This window comes from Podarcis bocagei (genome assembly GCF_964188305.1).
Source record: "Podarcis bocagei genome assembly, chromosome: 10".
Lineage (NCBI taxonomy): Eukaryota > Metazoa > Chordata > Lepidosauria > Squamata > Lacertidae > Podarcis > Podarcis bocagei.
Window position 1 is genome coordinate 575,995 of NC_138135.1, and position 21,105 is coordinate 597,099.

Below are 21,105 nucleotides of genomic sequence, written 5' to 3' on the forward strand. Positions count from 1 at the left end.
AATCTCATACTGCAAAAAAGAACATTTAAAAAAAACGAAGAAAAAAGGAAAGAAGAAATTACAGAAAAAGGAAAGAAGAAAAAGCAGATTTATGTGCATAAAAAATTTAATCTTCCTAATTAAATAAAAAAGACCTGACAAAATGAGTCTTTCAATCATTCTTATGGTACTGTTTATACTGCCGTTATTTATTTCGCACAGTTTTATATTCTTTAATATTGTTCCCGTCTACTCCAGAAACAGTATTTGTTGTGTTTACAAGTATCACTCAAGTTCTGCTAATATGGTGCGGTTGGTACAATATGACCTTCTATAATCCTTAAATATTCTCCAAATATTTTCCGGTTCAGTACTCCTCTAACTCTTCCCATCAGTTTTGCTAGTTGTAAATATTCTAACATGAGTATATGGCTTCTCTTGGTGATGTCCACAAGGGTATTTTTGGCTCATGTAGTCCTTTATATTTATTCCTGATTTTATTTCACATGGCTCAAAAATCCCCTGTGGACCTTCACTTTTTCGTATATTAAAGAAGCGTGCCATCCAGACCGATTCTCATGGCCTTCCAAGTCTAACAGGTCTGTATCTTTTAGTGTAATCCAGTCTTTTATCCAAACCACTCCTGCTGCCACATGGTAGAATTCCAAATCTGGCAATGCAAAACCTCCTCCCTCCTTTTGATCTGTTAATAACTGGCGTTTAATTCTCGGTTTCTTTCCCCTTTTCCACTCCTTTTCACTTTCCCTTTTCCACTCCTTTCCATTTCCCTTTTCCACTCCTTAAAACAATTCATTCCTCCTAAAATGGGCATTGTTTGGAATAAGAAAATCATTTTGAGGAGGATATTCATTTTCACAACGGAGACTCTTCCCCAGAGTGAGAGATGGAGTTTGGTCCAGATTTCCATATTTTTAAAAATTTCTTTCCATACTTTACTAGAATTATCCTTAGATAAATTTAAACTTTTTCTGAAATCCAGATCCCTAGGTATCTAACCTTATTTTTAGTTTCCAGACCTGTTTTTTCTAGAAGAAGAAGAAGAGTTTGGATTTGATACCCCGTCTTTCACTCCCTTTAAGGAGTCTCAAAGCGGCTAACATTCTCCTTTCCCTTCCTCCCCCACAACAAACACTCTGTGAGGTGAGTGGGGCTGAGAGACTTCAGAGAAGTGTGACTGGCCCAAGGTCACCCAGCAGCTGCAGGTGGAGGAGCAGGGAAGCGAACCCAGTTCACCAGATTACGTGACTACCGCTCTTAACCACTACACCACACTGGCGTTCTAGACGTTCTTTTTTCCCCTTTCATTGTGAGGCCTTTTGTCAGTAATTTAGTTTTTTGGTAGTTTATTTTCAGCCCCAGGCCGGCCATAAATTAATCTAGCAAAAGACCCTGGGGTGGCCAGGAGCAGCGCATGCGGACGTGAGTCTAGGAATGGAGAAGATTGTGGGCGGGATTCTCTGAAACACCCAGCAACCCAGATTCTCATCCTTGGCTGTCTCTTTTGCTGACGGTCTTCACTCCCACCCTTCCTGGCAAGAGGTAGCGAGGAGGGGGAGGGGAAAATGTTAGACTTGGGGTTCTGCAATTAGAGAGGCAATTAACTGCAAGGGGAGAACGCCAATCAAAGCTCTCATTCCCTGTCGGGGAACCTGAGATCTGAAACTTCTCCTTTTTCCCAAGGAAGACGCCCCAAGGTTGGTCCCAGTGGCCACTTTGGATAGCAAGGGACTTGGGCTCGGTTTCCAATTTCTCTTTTTCTCCTAAATGCAGCTGCACCGGCAGCACCAAGATCCAGGAGGAAGCGACTGGTGCGCCTCAGAGCGCAAGGGTGTTTCCAGTTCCTTTCCGTTCTCTCTGGAGCAGCCGGATTTGGCACTGGGCTGCCAGGCGTCCAATGGAAAGGGACTCTTTTCCCTAGAGTGTAAAAGGCAGAAATGGGTCTGGGACCCCATGGTAAATAAAGGGAGAGAGAAGGACTGTCAGGTCAGGAAAGACCTGGGAAAAGGCTAGCGGGTTTTTGTTTTTGTTTTTGGTTGAAAAATGGGATTCCCACATTCTAAGAGTTCTAACCGCCAGACACAAAGGCATGTGCTGGTCGCAGCAGGAGGGGGAGTCTCCCTGGTTGCTTCAGCAGCCGGCCTCCTCTGGGTCTCCTGGCCCCCTCCTCTCCTCCTTCCAAGCCTGAACTGCTCTCTGCCCCAGACTCTTCTGGCTCACCAAACCCTGTTTCAGTGTCAGCTTGCAACATCTCCCCTTCCGGTCTGCTCCCATTTCTCCCTCTTTCGGCTCATCGCCATCCCACCACCAGGAAGGCAGCCCTCCTTCTGAAAAACCAAGAGAGTAAATAGACAGTTCTCTGAATGGAGAGGAGCAGAAGCGGAGTCCCTTCAAGATCAGTATTGGGACCTGTGGCTTTTCAACTTGTTCATAAATGATCTAGACTTAGGAGGGAGCAGGGAGGGGGCAAAGTTTGCTGATGGCAGCAATTTTTCCAGGGTTGTTCAAACAGAAAGAGATTGCAAGGAGCTCCAAAAGGACTTCTTCAAAGGGAGTGAATGAACAGATGCAGCTCATTGTCAATGAGATTAAGGTGGTGCATGTTGGGACAAAAAAACAACACCTCTTAATATCATGTACAGGCTCATGGGGTCTGAACTGGATTTCCCTGTGTGCTCTAGGAGACCAGGGGAGAGGGGAGCTGGTCACAGCAGGAGGGGGAGTCTCCCTGGATGCTATCTTCCCCAAACTCCAGAAAAAGCAGGAGCTCTGGGGTTGCCCCATGGGGTTCAAGAGTGAAGATGCCCCCACCAGGAGATTTCTCTGGTACCTACAGCCCCTCCTTCCCCCTCTTGAAATTAGGCTTGGGGGGAAATATCCCATTCAATTTCAGTATTACAAGATTTCTTCATGACCTGCAGGAGGCAGCGATGAAGTTCTGGTGAAGAAGCAGTGCTTGGAGATCATGCGGTGGGAGAATGACAGAGTTTAGAGCAAAAACCAAAGGTACTTTCATCTAAAATTATACTCACCATTGTGAGATGCTGCCTTCATTATTTCATTATTATACTGTTTTACATATAAACACCAGAACTTCACATATACCTCTTGTTTTTAGGAATGATTTCCTGCTGAGTTCATTGCTCAGAGTGGACTCTGAGAGGATGACGTCCCACACTCCATACATCTAAATGGGTTCTCCCATGTGAGAGTCCCTAGATGTTCCTTAAATAAAGGTAAAGGGACCCCTGACCATTAGGTCCAGTCTTGACCGACTCTGGGGTTGCGGTGCTCATCTTGCTTTATTGGCCAAGGGAGCTGGTGTACAGCTTCCAGGTCATGTGGCCAGCATGACTAAGCTGCTTCTGGCGAACCAGAGCAGCGCACAGAAACGCCGTTTACCTTCCCACCAGAGCAGTACCTATTTATCTATTTGCACTTCACATGCTTTTGAACTGCTATGTAGGCAGGAGCTGGGACCGAGCAATGGGACCTCAACCTGTTGCGGGGATTCGAACCGCCGACCTTCTGATCGGCAAGTCCTGGGCTCTGTGGTTTAACCCACAGTGCCACCCGCATCCCTGTTCCTTAAATACTCCATTATAAATAAAGCATTTTTTGCAGTCTTTTCATTTAAACTGTTTATGCTCTCTGAGTTTGTTGATGGTCTGAAGGGTTTCAGCTCTTAAACTTCTTCATGTCCATGAGTCTGTTGATTTGGAACTTCCACTAAGAGTGAACCTCTATCTACTTTCCTGATATTTATATGGTTTGTCTTTTGTGTGAGTTTTTTTGACATAAATCAAGGGTTCCACTCTGACTGAAGCTCCTTCAACAGTCCATGCATTTACATGGTTTCTCCCCTGTGTGTCTGCTGATGTTTTCTAAGATTTCCATTCTGACTGAAGCTCTTTCCACACTCTATACATTTAAATGGTTTCTCCCCTGTGTGAGTCCATTGATGTGTTCTAAGTTTTGAATTCTGACTGAAGCTCTTTCCACACTCGATACATTTAAATGGTTTCTCCCCTGTGTGAGTCCGTTGATGGTTTCTAAGGTCTCCACTCTGATTGAAGCTCTTTCCACACTCCATGCATTTAAATGGTTTCTCCCCTGTGTGAGTCCGTTGATGTTGTCTAAGGCTTCCACTAATACTAAAGCTCTTTCCACACTCGATACATTGATATGGTTTCTCCCCTGTGTGAGTCCGTTGATGTGTTCTAAGATATCCTCTGTTCCTAAAGCTCTTTCCACACACGATACACTTATATTGTTTCTCCCCTGTGTGAGTCCGTTGATGATTTCTAAGGTTTCCACTCTGATTGAAGCTCTTTCCACACTCCATGCATTTAAATGGTTTCTCCCCTGTGTGAGTCCGTTGATGTTGTCTAAGGCTTCCACTAATACTAAAGCTCTTTCCACACTCAATACATTTATATGGTTTATCCCCTGTGTGAGTCCGTTGATGTTTCCTAAGGTTTTCATTTTCACTAAAGCTGTTTCCACATTCGATACATTTATATGGTTTATCCCCTGTGTGAGTCCGTTGATGTTTCCTAAGGCTTCCACTATCACTAAAGCTCTTTCCACACTCCATACATTTATATGGTTTCTCCCCTGTGTGAGTCCGTTGATGCTTCCTAAGGCTTCCATTCTGACTGAAGTCCTTTCCACACTCCATGCATTTAAATGGTCTCTCCCCTGTGTGAGTCCGTTGATGTTTCCTAAGGCTTCCGTTATCACTAAAGCTCTTTCCACACTCAATACATTTATATGGTTTCTCCCCTGTGTGAGTCCGTTGATGCGTCCTAAGGCTTCCATTCCGACTGAAGTCCTTTCCACACTCCATGCATTTAAATGGTCTCTCCCCTGTGTGAGTCCGTTGATGTTCCCTAAGGCTTCCATTATCACTAAAGCTCTTTCCACACTCAATACATTTAAATGGTCTCTCCCCTGTGTGAGTCCGTTGATGATTCCTAAGGCTTCCATTTTCACTAAAGCTCTTTCCACACTCGATACATTTAAATGGTTTCTCCCCGGTGTGAGTCCGTTCATGTTTTCTAAGATTTCCATTTGCACTAAAGCTCTTTCCACACTCGATACATTTAAATGGTTTCTCCCCGGTGTGAGTCCGTTCATGTGTTCTAAGTTTTCCATTTTCACTAAAGCTCTTTCCACACTCGATACATTTAAATGGTTTCTCCCCGGTGTGAGTCCGTTCATGTGTTCTAAGTTTTCCATTATTACTAAAACTCTTTCCACACTCGATACATTTAAATGGTTTCTCCCCGGTGTGAGTCCGTTCATGTTTTCTAAGGTTTCCATTATCCCTAAAGCTCTTTCCACACTCCCTACATTGAAACGGTTTCTCCCCTGTGTGAGTCCGTTGATGTTGTCTAAGGTGTCCACTCTGACTGAATCTCTTTCCACACTCCATACATTCATATGGTTTCTCCCCTGTGTGACTCCGTTTGTGCACTTTAAGGTTTCCACGCTGACTGAAGTTCTTCCCACACTCCCTGCACTTAAAACGTTTTCTCTCTGTGTGAGTCTGCAGGTGTGTTCTAAGTTTTGCATTGAAAGAGAAGCTCTTTCCGCACTCCATACCTTTAAATGGGTTATTTCCTTTTTGTGTTCGTTGATGTGAACTATGTGTGCTCATTCAGTGAAGCATATTCCACATTTCACACATTTTAATGGCTATTCCTAATGAAACGAAAGGTGCCCTGTCCCGTGCAATTCTGACTTCTCCACCACCTTTTTCAGAGTGGGCAGAAAGGAAATCCTGTTTGGGTTTTAGGAAAGAAAACACAGAAAAAAAAGGACACATCAACCTCCATTAGCACCTTCTCTTATTTCAACATCTCCTACATTCTCCCATGTCCTACCCATGTTCCCAATTTTTAGGAAATGATGTCGAATGATAGTAATGCATCAGCAACCTTTTATAATCCTCAATCATCTTTAATAACACAGAATGTTCTTAGAATACCGTTGTCCTCTGAGACTGCCTTTCTTTCTTTTTTCTTCTTCTCTTTTTTTAAAACTTTTCTTTTGCTTTAAACAGGTACATGTAAACAGGTACTTAGAAATAAAGACAACCAAAATGACAAAGAAAAATTCCTTAATAGTAATGAAAAAAATTGAAAAAAGTCTACAAAAAATATTGAGGTACATGACACAGAACAAAGCAACTATGGGAAAGATAAAAGGAAAAAGAAAAAGGAAAAAAGAAAAAAGAGAAAAATAAAAATAAAAATAAAAATGAGCCTAAGCAGGAAAGCTCATCTATTGTACACTTCCGTCAAGCTCACAACAGATCATTATTCTTATCGATTCTCTCTATCTGCATTCCAAAGGAATCCCTCATCTTGGTATCATTTCTCTATGCGGTATCATTCTAAACATAGCCAGCTCTTTCTTGTTGAGCCCTTGTCCCCTACATAATTATTTAAATATTCCTATTCTTCTTTCACCATTTTTAAAGGTTTATCTCTTATTGCATCGGTCAGCTTTGCGAGCTCCAAGTACTCGCACAATTTGACAACCCATTCCTCTTTAGTGGGTATATTTTTATCTTTCCAGTGTTTTGCCACTACAACCCTTACTGCTGACGTTGCGTACATAAATAGCCTAGTTTTGTTTTTGGGAATATTATCTGAAACCATTCCTACTAAAAATTATATGGAGAGACGACCAATGAGTGACGCAAGCAAAAATCAAGTTAGCGGAATTTTTCGAGATAAATGGGAAACAAAATGCAGACATAAATGTAGTTTAGTAAAGCGTACATGAGGGGTCTTGGAATACAACAAATGGCTAGACTGAAGAAGATAAAAGACAATAATATCCAAGAGCTAACTAACCAGATAAGAATTAATGAAAAAGAATTGATCAAAAATCCAAAAAGTCATGAAATATTACAAAAAATAAAGATATTGCAATCCCATATCTCTCGTATATTAAATAAGGAAGTAGAAAATAAAATTAAATGGGGAAAACAAAGGTATTTTGAGTCCGCCAATAAGCCCGGTAAGTTGTTAGCATAAAGGAAAAGCAAACAAAAAAAGTTATAAATAAAATTTTGGACAAAGGAGAGGAAACAACAGACCCAGTAAAAATAAAAATAAAATTCTTAAACTTTTATAAAGATTTATATAAACAAGAACATTTAGAGGTTAATAAAATGGAAGAGTATTTACAACAAAATAAATTACCAAGAATTGAAAAAGAAGAAGTTGAGGCCCTCAACTCCAATATAGAAATAGATGAAATGGCACAAGTAATAAAAAAAAATGAAGAGTGGCAAATCGCCAGGTCTTGACGGAATCACATTACTGTACTATAAGAACCTGGAAGAAGTAATCCTCCCTATATTACAAAGAATAATAAATAATATACTGGGAGGGAAAGATATACCACAATCATGGAAAGAAGCACTGATCACTCTAATCCCAAAACAGGGAGTGGAGTTGACAGACATGAAAAATTATAGACCAATCTCCCTCTGGAATACAGACTATAAAATCTATGCTGGGGTGATGGCTAATAGATTAAAAAAGACTCTAAACAAAATAATCAGCAGAGACCAGGCGGGCTTCTTACCGGATAGACATATAAAAGACAATACAAGAATAATAATTGACCCGCTGGAATATGTGGAAATGAAACCAAGTAAAAAGATGGCCATGTTATTGGTTGATGCAGAAAAAGCTTTTGATAGAGTATCATGGAATTTCCTATTGGAAACTTTCAAAGGTCTGGAGAAAATAATTAATGGAATTAGGGCGATATATGATAACCAAAAAGCAAAATTGCTAATAAATAACGAGATCACCGAAGAGTTCAGCATCGAAAGGGGGACAAGACAGCCCTCTCTCCCCACTTCTTTTTATTGCCACCTTGGAACCACTTTTAATAGCAATAAGAAAGGATAAAAATATAAGAGGAATTAACCTAGGAACTCGATACTACCAAATTAAAGCCTTTGCCGATGATGTAATCGTAACCACTTAAAATTCAGTATCCAAAGTATCCAAAAAATGCTTGCACAACTGGAAGAATTTGGGAAAGTCTCTGGGTTCAAACTGAATAAAGGAAAATCCAAATTATTAATGAAAAATTTACGTAAGTTGGAACAAGAGCAACTGGAAAATACAACAGGTTTAAAGGTAGCCAATAAGGTAAATTATTTGGGGGTTTGGATCACCAATAAGAATATAAACTTATATAAGGACAATTATGAGAAGAAGTGGAAGGAAATAAAAAAAGAATTAGAGACTTGGGGAAAATTAAAATTATTCCTGTGGGGGAGAATATCCACAGTTAAAATGATGGTATTGCCAAAGATGATTTTATGTTCCAAACAATACCTATAATTAGAGGCGTAAAGTGTTTTAAGGATTGGCAGAAGGACCTTGCCAAGTTTATTTGGCAAGGGGAAAAACCACGCATAAAATTTAAGCTAGTAACAGAGTTGAAGGAAAAAGGAGGCTTCGCGGTCCCTGACCTTAAACTGTACTTTGAGGCAGTGTGTTGGACATGGATTAAGAAGAGAAGAAGAAGGAGGAGGAGGAGGAGAAGAAGAGTAGTTTGGATTTGATATCCCGCTTTATCACTACCCGAAGGAGTCTCAAAGCGGCTAACATTCTCCTTTCCCTTCCTCCCCCACAACAAACACTCTGTGAGGTGAGTGGGGCTGAGAGACTTCAGAGAAGTGTGACTAGCCCAAGGTCACCCAGCAGCTGCATGTGGAGGAGCGGAGACACGAACCCGGTTTCCCAGATTACGTGACTACCGCTCTTAACCACTACACCACACTGGATATTAATTAAAAACACGGAAGTCCTAGATCTGGAGGGATGGGATATTGTGTATGGGTGGCATGGCTACATAGGCTATGACAAGGTTAAATCCCGCAAAGGATTTTTAAATCACATTGTGAGAAGGGCATTATATGAAGTATGGGAGATGAGTAAAAAATCAGTAGTAACCAAAACACCATGGTGGCTGTCACCAATGGAATCTATGTCAGTTCACAGGATGAATATGAACAGCGATTGGCTAACATATAAGGATTTAGTAGAGGAAACAAGTAGTGATCCGAAAATAAAGGGCCTAAGCGAATTGAAACAGAAGGGAATAACCTGGCTGGAGTGTTATCAATTTAAAGCCGCCCTTGAAAAGGATAAAAGAACCAAAAGATTTGACAAAAAAATATCCTATCTGGAGAAGGATATTTTATATAATAATCAAAAGACACTTTCTAAAATGTACAAACTACTTTTGAATTGGCAAAGAAAGGAGGAAGATATCAAAGAAATTACAGTAAAATGGGAGAGGGACCTGGGACATACGATCAAACCCAATATTTGGAACGAATTATGGACTAAAAATATAAAATTCATGGCTTGTTTCCTTATAAGAGAAAATCTTATGAAAATGTACTATAGGTGGTACCTGACCCCTGTAAAACTTGCAAAAATAAATAAATCAAATAATAACAAGTGCTGGCGATGTATGGAACAGATAGGAACATACTACCATATGTGGTGGCCCTTTCTAGAGATACAAAGATTTTGGAACATGATTTATGAAGAGATAAAGAGATTGATAAAAACTACATTTAGCAAGAATTTTTACTCTAAGACTGCCTTTCAAATCAAGTGTTTGCCCCTGTTTCCACCTCTAGTTCTTCATGAATCACCTGCACAGTCCCACTGCCCTCAGGAGGTCCATATGGACCATTTTGGGAGACCCAGGCCTTCATCTTTTCCAGGGACTGTGGTCTGGGTCAGTCAGACTGGGTCAGTCAGAGAACTAGTGGCAAGGCTTGGTGCTTGGGGTCAGCTGAATGGGTGCTCAGGGAAGCTCCTGTTCTTGGAGATGGACCTCTGTCCTCATGCCTCGCATTGCATGGAGAGAGCAGGAGAAGCAGAAGGAAAGCAGCTGGCAGATGGGAATCCCAGGCGGAAACACCCACCCCAATGGTGCTTTATAATGATGACGTGCTGCCTGATCTCGAGCCCGTCTTCTGACTATCCTAAAGTGACACTGAAAAGCAGGACATAACTGTACTTAATCGTAGATAGCCGTGTTGGTCTGACACAGTTGAAGTAAGAAAGAATAGTCCAGTAGCACCTTAGGGACCAACTAAGTTTGTTCTAGGTATAAGCTTTCGTGTGCATGCACACTTCTTCATATAGTGAAGGGTAGTAGGAGATGGAGGTAGGAGTACCCTTCAGAGAAAAACCCCACCCACCCTCCCACAATATACAAGGGTATGGTGACATCTGTGTCAGTGTATCTGAAGACGTGCGCATGCATACGAAAGCTTATATCTAGAACAAACATAGTTGGTCTCTAAGGTGCTACTGGACTATTTTTTAATTTTTTATTTCAACTGTGTCAGACCAACACGGCTACCTACCTGAATCTAGATGTCATGGGGTGTTGGGGAGCAGTAGTTCCTTTGGTGGGGAACATGTCCTGCACCTTCTGGGGTCATTTTTCCACCCTTGGTGCCCACCCTGCACTCAGCTCTCACCTGTGGCTTCCAGAAGCTGTCAGCATGCAACAGGGGTTCAAGCAACGGCTTCTACCGGCCGGCTAAACCAGGTGAGGAAAGCTGATGGGTCTCAAATCGTTGATGGGCTGGGTGGGGAATTCTGCTGCACCTGAAGTCAAGCCCTGGTGGATGGAGTGGAGGAGAACAACCGTGAATCCCACAGTCCAGAAGGCAGACTCTGCCCGTGCGGAAGAGGAAAGTGAAGGGCAGGTGGGGCACGTCGACCTGGAGGCTTGTTATCTAGTCCCAGGGTTACTCTGACATTGAATTATATATGAATTACAGTATTGAAATGCGCCTGATCCCACTTCATATTCTGATATTACTCTACTCTGCTTGTCTGTTTCTTACTTGAGTGCTGTTTTGGTTTGCTAAGTCAGGGTTTTACTGTGAGTTACATTTTTGCTATTTTTTGGGTCCTGTCATTATCTGTCTTCAGTAATAAATTTCTCAGCTGATTTTTTTTCCTGCCTCTGAGTGTTTTCTCCTACTCTGCTATCTATACATCGATCATTATGGAGGAGCAAGATCTGCAACCTAAAGCCCTCCTCAGCCTCGGCCCTGTGGACCTGACGAGAGCATCTTCACCCCCATCCCTCAGTCCGGACAGGGAGGTCCGCCTCCGAGAGTCTTCTGCTGGTTCCCTTGCTGTTAGAAGTGAAGTTCCAGGGAACCAGGCAGAGGGCCTCCTGCCCCATGGAATGCCCTCCCTTCCGAGGGCAAGGAAGTAGGCAACCATCTGACATTTAGAAGACAGCTGTATCAGGAGGTTTTTAATTTTTGGATGTTTTACTGTCTTGTATATGTTCTGTAGGGACACGGGTGGCGTTGTGGGTTAAACCCCAGAGCCTAGGACTTGCCGATCAGAAGGTTGGCAGTTCAAATCCCCGCAATGACAGGGTGAGCTCCCATTGCTCAGTCCCTGTTCCTGCCAACCTAGCAGTTCGAAAGCACATCAAAGAGCAAGTAGATAAATAGGTACGGCTCCGGCAGGAAGGTAAACGGCGTTTCCGTGCGCTGCTCTGGTTCGCCAGAAGCAGCTTAGTCATGCTGGTCACATGACCCGGAAGCTGCACACCGGCTCCCTCGGCCAATAAAGCGTGATGAGTGCCGCAACCCCAGAGTTGGCCGCAACTGGACCTAATGGTCAGGGGTCCCTTTACCTTTACCTATATGTACTGTAACGTCTAGAGTGGTGCCTCGGGTTACAGGCGCTTTAGGTTACAGACTCTTATAACTCAGAAATACTACCTTTTGTTAAGTACTTTGCTTCAGGATGAGGACAGAAATCATGTTCCGGTGGCGCGGTGGCAGCAGCAGGCCCCATTAGCTAAAGTGGTGCTTCAGGTTAACAACAGTTTCAGATTAAGAACGGAGCTGTAGAACGAATTCAGTTCTTAACCAGAGGTACCACTGTACTATTATTATCATCTTGTGATTTTTTGTAGTTATTTTGGAATTCGTACTGCAATATTTGCTTATGAAATGTTATGGGTGGAGAAAATCACAGGGTTCCCGTAAACTATAATCCCACCCACAAACTCTCATTCACATACAGTCTGTAAATTTGGGAAGGTCACACACCTCACCTGTGCTAATACTGGCAGTCTTTGGCCTGCACAGGCACACCCGGTGTGTAGAGCCTCCAGCCCCAGGCACTGTCTATCATGAAAATGGGTCCTTTGACTGGGAAGATTCATGCAGCCGCTGTCATCGGATGATGATGGGTTGTATCTCAGCTTGTCAATCACTCTGGCATTGCCTAGAAAGAACAAGAGGAACAGAAATGCTTTTGAGGTGCAACTTCTCTATCAATCCTGAGAGCCATTCCATGGACTCTGCACCCGTTTCTGATGACAGGTGTACATTATCCTCATCCTCAGCGGAAAAGACAATAAAGATGGAAGCCTGAGAGAGAGGAAAAGGTTTCTGGCTGCTTCCTGGGTGGGATTGTGGAAACCAAGAGCCGCTTCTGAGAAGGCCTCCCCATCCCCTCTTCCTCTGGGGATTTCCTCTCCTCTCCAAGGGACCAATGGTTGGACTGGGCAGAAGCGCTGCGTCTGGACAGGGCAGGGGCTTATGGGGTGGGAAGAGGATGGAGATTGCAGTATGGAAGGGTGGGGTGGGCAGGACCCCCACTTTCCAGGGATCCCTCTCTGGTCGCCTTGAAGGGGGGTTGATTGCTGGGCGGGAGAGAGAAGCCAAGGCGGCCCCTCCGGAGATTCCCCAAGGAAGGCACGATGGAGACCCCCCCAAGACTGGTCTTCCTATCTCCCCCCCTGCTGCCCTTATCTGACCCAGGGATGCTCCCCCCATTCCTCGACCCCCTCCCTCTCTCCCGGAGTCTCCCCTGCACCCAAAGGCCCCCTTGGCTCGGGTCACCCCTCGCCCTGCGCGCCACACCTCTCCATTCCCGGCCCCCCCCCGACAGGAGCAAGGGAGGGACAGGGGGGTCTCTATCCAGGCGCCTCCCGCGCCCCTTAACCCTTTCTGGCCCGCTTCTCCGCGCCCCAGGGAGTCCTCGTGGGTGGGCGCCCCATCTCCGCCCCTTGGCAGCACGCGTGCCGGGATCCAGGCCCCACGGAAGGCGCTTGGGGAGCTGGAGGGGTCTCTGGGTCCTCTTCTCTCTCCGCCCCCCCCGCGACCCCTTTACCTCTTTGTCCTCGCTCCGATTCTCATTTCCTTTCCTGCAACATCCACGTGGGGCGGGGATCCTCCTCTTCCCGTCCTCCCCCCCCCCCCCGAGCTACGGGGCAGAGCAGCAATCCGGAGTGGAAGCTCCACTTGCGAGAGAAACAGGCAGGTTGGGAGGGGGGCTCCCCCCCTCATTTCCGGAGCGAAGCCGGATTGGAGGAGGAGGAGGAGGAGGAATGTATTGGGGGCGGGATCTGGGGTTGTGGGGGCGGGGTGAGAGGAGGAGGTGCCGGGAGGGGAGGGAAAGTGTTGAGCGGGTGGGGGGGGAGAGAAGGAGGAGTAGAAATCCCCCCCCCGGTCTTCCTTCTGGGGATCAGGAGAGGGGGGAGGGGCTGATCCCGACAATCCAACAGCGAAGTCACAAAATGAGTTGTGCATTTAAATCAGATCAGACTCCGAGTTCGTCTTTTGGCAACATGACAAGTCTGTCTGTCCGTCGGGATGCCTGAGGATTCCTGCTCGCTGCCTTTTCCTGGCCAGCCTGAGAGATAATCGGAAAGGGAGGATTTCTTGACTCCAGAATCCATCATCGCAGACCCCTTTCATTCAGGCCTAGAGATCTGCTCTTTGGCCCAGTCTGCTTGGATCATGGGGATCACCAATGGATCACATCTGGATCATCACTGATGGGGGGGGGGAGCTCAGGATGAATCTCCTGCCACGTGACTGGGGTCAGACAGGGCTGCTGTTTTGCTCTCTGTTCTGTTTCAGCTCAGGTTTTCATCAAGAAATGGGAGGATTCATTGAGGAAACGGGGCTAAGCGAAAGCATCAGTTGCAAAGAGGCAAATGTGTCTACTTTGTAACCATCCAGGGAGTTGTGTTGCAAAGGCCATTTGCAGAAAGGTTTTGATAAGGAAAATTCTGGGTTGAGAGTCTACTCAACAGCTCAGCTCATCAGGGTCCAAGTCCCCTGCGGGTCCGTGCGGTCAGTAAAAGAAGGAAATTCCAGCGAAGCAATTTGGAGCAAAACAGCAGTCAGTAGACTGAGATTCTTTATTGTTGTGCAACAGGTTCAACAACAGCGGGTGATCCCAGAGCAGGGGGCGACATTGACATTTAAAACTTTCCCACCATATCGGGGAATTCAGTTCTCACAGCATCACCAATATATCTTTTTGCAGGGCCTGCAAGACGGAGCTGTTCTGCCTGGCCTTTCCTCTCCTTCTGTAATCTTCATAGAACCCTAACCCGATGGTTGCCATTAATTTGATTCTGATTTGATTCTAGAATGTATTTTAATTAATTGACTGTGCAATTTTCTGTACACTGGGCTATTTTTACTTGTTGTTAGCCGCTCTGAGCCCGGCTTTGGCCAGGGAGGGTGGGATACAAATTATTATTATTATTATTATTATTATTATTATTATTATTATTATTATTATTTATTATTATTACTACAGTGGGATGAAGATCATATGAACTTAAGGCATTTGCAAACAACCTGGTAATAATGGTAGAAGCCCACTGGAAAGTATACCAAGGGTGTTCAACAAGATTAATCAATTTGGCCAACTCACAGGTGTTAAATTGAATAAAAATTGAAATAAATTGTTGGTAAAAATATGAGACAACAGAAGAAAAATGAGTAGAGACAGATAGCAGAGCTGGGGATAGAAAAGATGGTGAAATTTTTGGGAGTGTTGCAGACAACAAAAAATATAAACATTTTAAAAGATCATTATTGGTAATGAAAAATTCTGGGGTGAGAGACGACTCAACAGGGTGCTGGTCTCCCGCAGGTCCATGTGGTCAGTAAAAGAAGGAACATGGTCAGTAGACCATGATCCTTATTGTTGTGCAACAGGTCCCCACAGGAGTAAGAACCCCGAGTAAGGGGTGGCCCCCCTCTTTTAAAACTTCCCACAATATCCCAGAATACACTTGGAGCAGCATCACTGAGACATCATCACTACATCACTAGCATGTCACAAAGGGGGAGGGGTCTACAAGGGTGACACAAGTCCAACATTCGGTCTCTTTATCAGACCCCTTTCCCAACACCTCTTAACTCCCCATCACCGGAAGAACAATAAAACTCTTGACATCTCCTTGCCCTCAGGACTGGTCTGGAGATGGGCTTTCAGAACACCTGGCTTGCTCAACTGCCTCTGCAGATGTCCATTGTTTCCCCTGGTCACTCCCTGGATGGGGAGCCATGTCTGTGCTCTTATGATTGGGGGATTATGGCAGGATGCCCTGTTCCTGCTGCCTGTTAGATTTCCAGATCCGTGATTGCAGTCATGGCATTTTTGTCTATCACATGACGGAGTATGTTTTGACTCCACAGTGGGAAGAGATGGAGACTATGTTCCTGAAGTGAGACTATTGTCCTTTGTTCTCTCTCTTTGCTGTCTGATGCTAGAGAGAGAGGGAGCCGTGTTGCAGTGCTCCGTGTGTGTTTATATGTAAATAAAGTAGATTAGCCAAAATGCTGAGTTGCTGAGCTCTGTTACGCAAACTGCAAACACTCTGCAGATCCCTAAGTGTGCCGATGTCTGTTGGCATCAGTTGCTGTGAAGCTTTTGAAGCTCCCGAACGAATGACCAGGAGGGAGAGAACATGCCAGTCGGGCATGTGTCTCTACCAGGATCCTACTCGAGTGTAGGACGAGCGCTTGACACTGCCGATCTGATTTTCTGCTTCTTGGTTCATGGAGGGAGGTGGAGCCCAAATTCCCCTTTCTCTAAGGATCAAAATGGCGTTGGAATGAGGAGAGTCAGTTAAAGTATGGATTTTCTACACATTTATAAAGCTAGGTATCTTCCCTGAGCTGTCAAGTCGAATGGATACATTCAGGCATAATATTTGCAACATTATCATCATGGCTTCCCCAGTAGCCAAGGCCATGTTAAAAACTAGGCTGTGGGACATAGATCTCCAGGAACTAATCTCAGCTGCGGAAAAAACATGGTCCCCTCTTTATTTTCGACTCTCTAGGGTGCAGGAATTTAACCTTAATTATTTACAATTTTTGTTTAACCCGCAAGAAAAAAGGGCTTTTTCTCTGCCTAGGTTCAAGTCTAATCCTCCTAACCTCCTTTGGGGCAGGTTTGTGGGTTTGGCAGAAGGAGATAGGATCTGCCCATGCGATGCCCACCTGGTGGAAACTCTAGCTCACATGGCCCTTAAATGCAAAATCTATGATGTTATTTGCCAATAATTTTTAGACCACCTATGCATTCCAACATGGAAACCAGAGAAGGAGGTTGTACACTTCTTATTCCAGGGGAGAGACCAGGAGCTCCCCAAGACAGTAGCTAAGTTCCTCTATTTGATTTTTTGTCGCCAAAGTACGCTACAGGATCCTGCCCTTGCTGGAGAGATGAAATAGATTGCTTGCCTCTTCTTCCCTTTGGCAAATGACTGTACTGTTGAAATGGTGACGACATCGCACTGGCCTACTTATTCTGAATGTTTGTAAGTGATGCCAATAAAGGTTTGATGATTTGTAACATTGCAACAACTTTAATTCCTTGTATCTGAAGAAGTGTGCATGCACACGAAAGCTCATACCAAGAACTAACTTAGTTGGTCTTTAAGGTGCTACTGGAAGGAATTTTTTTATTTTAACAACTTTAAAGATGTGGGTCCCACTTGTCATTTCCATAACAGTGCAAAAAACCACAGTCACACACAGACGCACCGTCTTGCATGCTTGAGTAGAGCAACTCCAGGGCATGAGCTAAGTATCAGCGGGGTAGGGGCCACGTGTAGAGCAAGTCCCACGCTGAGGACAAAAACACACAGAGGCAGCAGGACTTCTTCAGTAATAGTTTACTGAGCTTTCAAAGCATACAGTTCTCCCTGGGTCCCCAGTGAGGCACAAAACTTTGCTCCTGAGAACAAATCCAGTTTCAGCAGTAAATAAAATACAGCTCACAGGATATCCAAGTCAGGCACACAAACCGGCAGAAGGGAGCAAGGGAGGAAAGAGGCTGGAAGGAAACAGGGCAATGGAAGTGTGTCTTTTGCTTCCTGTCGCCTGGAAGGGAAGTCAGGAACTCGGCATCTGCAGGGGCTTCACGAAGAAAAGCTTTCTTCTTTTTTTCAAAAAAAAGTATTCATTTTATAACACAAATAAAGAACACAAACAGAAAAACAAACAACACAAACAGATTATTCTCTTATCCTTATTTCTCTAAACATTGTTAGGTGGGCTTCCCCGAGTCCCACCTATCTGATTTTCATTTTACTTTAGCAGTTTACATATATCATAGTTTCTAACCATCTTTTTTATCACACTTAAATTAACTTCACATTTTATCGCTTGCAGATAATATTATTTTAAAATACACTATCTTCTACTTCTAACCCTACAGCCTATATCCACTTCCAAAGCTATTCTAAGATTTAAATATTAACATATTTTTTTCAAATATTCCTTAAGCTTCTTCCAATCTTCTTCCACCATCTCTTCTCTCTGGTCTCAGAGTCTCCCGGTCAGTTTGGCAAATTCCATGTAGTCCATCATCTTCATCTGCCATTCTTCGATAGTTGGTAAATCTTGTTTCTTCCAATTCCTTTTTCCACAATTTATCCCAATCCACCATCATGATATTGTACCCCACATCCCTGGCCCATTCAATCATTACAGATTTCACTTGTTCATCTCTCGTATGCCATTCCAGCAATAAATTATACATCTTAGATAGGTATTTTGTTTTTGTATCTAATAATTCCATTTCTAGTTTGGATTTCTCTGTTTGAAAACCAATTTTCTAATCCATTTTAAACATTTCATTTATCTGGATGTACTGGAACCAATCATCTAATTTATTTTTCAACGGACCATAAGATTTTAATCTAAATTGGTCCCCTACTTCCATCAAACTATCATTATACTTCAACCATGTATCTTTCATATTCAACCTTTTATGAGTTTTAGCTTCCAATGGTGATATCCATCTGGGTGTTTTCCTTTCTAACAAATCCCTGTATCTTATCCAAACATCATCCAAAGATTTTCTAATTATATGATTTTTAAATCCTTTGTGAGCTTTTAGCTTTTCATACCATAAATATGCATGCCAACCAAATACATTATCAAAACCTTCCAAATCCAAAACATCTGTATCTTCCAATAAAAACCATTGTTTCAGCCAGCAAAAGGCTGCAGCTTCAAAGTAAATCCTTCAATCTGGCAGGGAGAAACCCCCTCTCTCTTTTCCATCTGTTAATAATTTAAACTTAGTTCTGAGGTTTTCCCCCCTGCCAGATAAATTTAGATAATATCTTTTGCCATTCCTTAAAACAATTCAACTTATCAATGATAGGGAGTACTTGGAACAAAAATAACACCTTAGGCAATACATTCATCTTTATTGCAGAAATTCAGCCCAACAAAGATAGTTTCAACCTTGTACAAATATCCAAATCTCTTTTGATATCTTTCCATAACTTTTCATAGTTGTCTTTGTACAAATGCATTTTTTGCAGTCATATTTACACCCAGATATTTCACCTTTTTCACAAACTTCAGCCCTGTGGGTTCCTCTAAATTAAGTTTTTCATGTATCATTATTCCCCCCCCCCTAAAACTTTGGTTTTATTCTTATTCAATTTGAAACCTGCAACTTGTCCGAACTGTTGAATTATCTTCAGTGCTTTGATTGCACTGATCTCAGGGTCCTGTAAAGTCAATACCAAATCATCAGCAAAGACTTTTAACTTATATTGTTTAGTTCCCACTACTATGCCTTTAACTTCCTCATCATTCCTTATCCTATTCAGCAGCACCTCTAGGACAGAAATAGAAAGCAGGGGGGGGGGAAGTGGGCACCCTTGCCTGGTTCCCTTCTCAATCCTAATTTCTTCTGAGACCACATTGTTAATTATAATTTTTGCTTTCTGCTCCAAGTAAATTGCATTAATACCATTGAAAATTTTTTGACTGATCCCCATATTACACAAGTTCTGTTTCATAAAACTCCAAGAAACATTATCAAAGGCTTTCTCTGCATCAATAAACATAAACATTGCTTTAGGATTCTTTTTTGCCTCTAATCTTTCCAGCACATTCCTAATATTATCTTTCATATGCCTCTCAGATAAAAAACCTGACTGATCTTTATGTATGTGCTTATTCAAAATCTTCTTCAATCTTGTAGCCAAAATATTTGCAAATATTTTATAATCCACATTCAACAAGGAAATTGGTCGCTGATTCCTTACTTGAGCTCTATCTGTATCTGGTTTGGGTATCAGAGTGATGAAGGCCTCTTTCCAGGACTCGGGTGCTTTGTCCCCCTTTAATATTTTGTTACAACATCCATCAATGGTTGTATCAGCCAATCCTTAAATATTTTATAATACTTGGAAGTTAAAGCATCAGGTCCCAGTGCTTTGCCTATTTTCATTTGGGCAATAGGAGTATAGCATCTAGATCAAGGGAAGTAATAGTGCCACTGTATTCTGCTCTGGTCAGACCTCACATGGAGTACTGTGTCCAGTTCTGGGCACCACAGTTCAAGAAGGACACTGACAAACTGGAACGTGTCCAGAGGAGGGCAACCAAAATGGTCAAAGGCCTGGAAACGATGCCTTATGAGGAACGGCTAAGGGAGCTGGGCATGTTTAGCCTGGAGAAGAGGAGGTTAAGGGGTGATATGATAGCCATGTTCAAATATATAAAAGGATGTCACATAGAGGAGGGAGAAAGGTTGTTTTCTGCTGCTCCAGAGAAGCGGACACGGAGCAATGGATCCAAACTACAAGAAAGAAGATTCCACCTAAACATTAGGAAGAACTTCCTGACAGTAAGAGCTGTTTTGCTGCCAAGGAGTGTGGTGGAGTCTCCTCCTTTGGAGGTCTTTAAGCAGAGGCTTGACAACCATATGTCAGGAGTGCTCTGATGGTGTTTCCTGCTTGGCAGGGGGTTGGACTCGATGACCCTTGTGGTCTCTTCCAACTCTATGATTCTATGATTCTAATTGCCCCTTCAACTTCTTGTCTTGTAACCAGTTCATTTAGTAGGCTTGTTTTGTCCGCTGGAATTTTCTGCAATCCATTTTTGTCCAAAAACTGTTCCATTTTATCCATTTTTCCTTTTTGTAAAGCTTCTTATAGTACTTTTGAAAACATTTTCTAATCTCTGTTGGGTTCTCAATATTCTTATCATCCTCCATAATATTAATTATTGTACTCTCCTTCTGTCCCCAAGCCAATAATTTTCTGCATTTATTTGCCGATGCAAAAGTCTTTTGTTTCATCAATATAATTTTTCATTCAATTTCTTGGTTTACTATTTGTGAAGACTAAGATTGTAATGCTTTAATTTCCTTTTGAATCTGTTGATTTTTTGGGTTACATCTTAGCTTTTTCTCTTTCTCCTTTGAGACAGAACTTTTTCCTTTTGCTCATTCTGATAGAATTCTGTTGAATCAAAATACCTGGCATTACCACTTTACTTGCACCCCTTGCTTCAATTCCAGGATTCAGGTTCAATTCAAAATAGTCCTTTAGGGTCTTTTGAGCTTTATTTACGATCAATTCATTTCTCAGTAAAACATCATTCATCTGCCATCTAAAAGTACCCTGTAGAGACAATTTTAACTCTGTCAACACAGCACTACGATCAGAACAAGTCCTTGGGCAAATCTCTGATTTAGTGACTCTTGAGGTCAGGTCTTTAGTTAGCTGTCAGGGAATTGGAGGCTGTGAAAGAGCTGAGGGGGAAGTAGAGAGGCAAGAGTATCTGGTGGCGTGGGAAGGGGCCCCTAGTTCAGAGAATACCTGGGTCCCTAAGAGTTGTATCACTGACGAGGGTCTAGTGGAGGAGTTCCACAATTTCTTCCCCGACAAACCCAAACCCCGGGGTAGATTTTTCCAACAGGTGTTCGGGCCGAC

At 43.1% G+C, this 21,105-nt stretch overlaps 4 protein-coding genes across 9 annotated transcripts in view; all 4 read right to left on the bottom strand.

Moving 5' to 3' along the window:
* The window catches only part of LOC308595633 (uncharacterized protein), a 132,500-nt gene extending 126,620 nt beyond the window's left edge, over positions 1 to 5,880 (bottom strand). The window contains exon 1 of one of the 2 annotated variants that reach the window (XM_081210152.1): positions 2,897 to 5,880. In XM_081210152.1, the coding sequence (XP_081066278.1) occupies positions 3,845 to 5,659 (1,815 nt within the window). In that variant the 5' untranslated portion in view covers positions 5,660 to 5,880 and the 3' untranslated portion in view covers positions 2,897 to 3,844. Of the gene's footprint in view, positions 1 to 1,995 lie in introns of both variants that reach the window. The other variant, XM_081210151.1, reaches the window with a different exon arrangement.
* LOC308595616 (uncharacterized protein) overlaps positions 1 to 21,105 on the bottom strand; it is a 189,559-nt gene that overhangs the window by 117,042 nt on the left and 51,412 nt on the right. The gene's annotated exons all lie outside the window — the stretch shown is intronic.
* The window catches only part of LOC308595664 (uncharacterized protein), a 152,598-nt gene that overhangs the window by 24,439 nt on the left and 107,054 nt on the right, over positions 1 to 21,105 (bottom strand). The window contains exon 1 of one of the 2 annotated variants that reach the window (XR_014012096.1): positions 12,154 to 12,322. The gene's annotated coding sequence lies outside the window, so the exon portion shown is untranslated. Of the gene's footprint in view, positions 1 to 12,148 lie in introns of those variants that run through there. The other variant, XR_014012097.1, reaches the window with a different exon arrangement.
* LOC308595656 (uncharacterized protein) overlaps positions 1 to 21,105 on the bottom strand; it is a 98,468-nt gene that overhangs the window by 15,866 nt on the left and 61,497 nt on the right. The gene's annotated exons all lie outside the window — the stretch shown is intronic.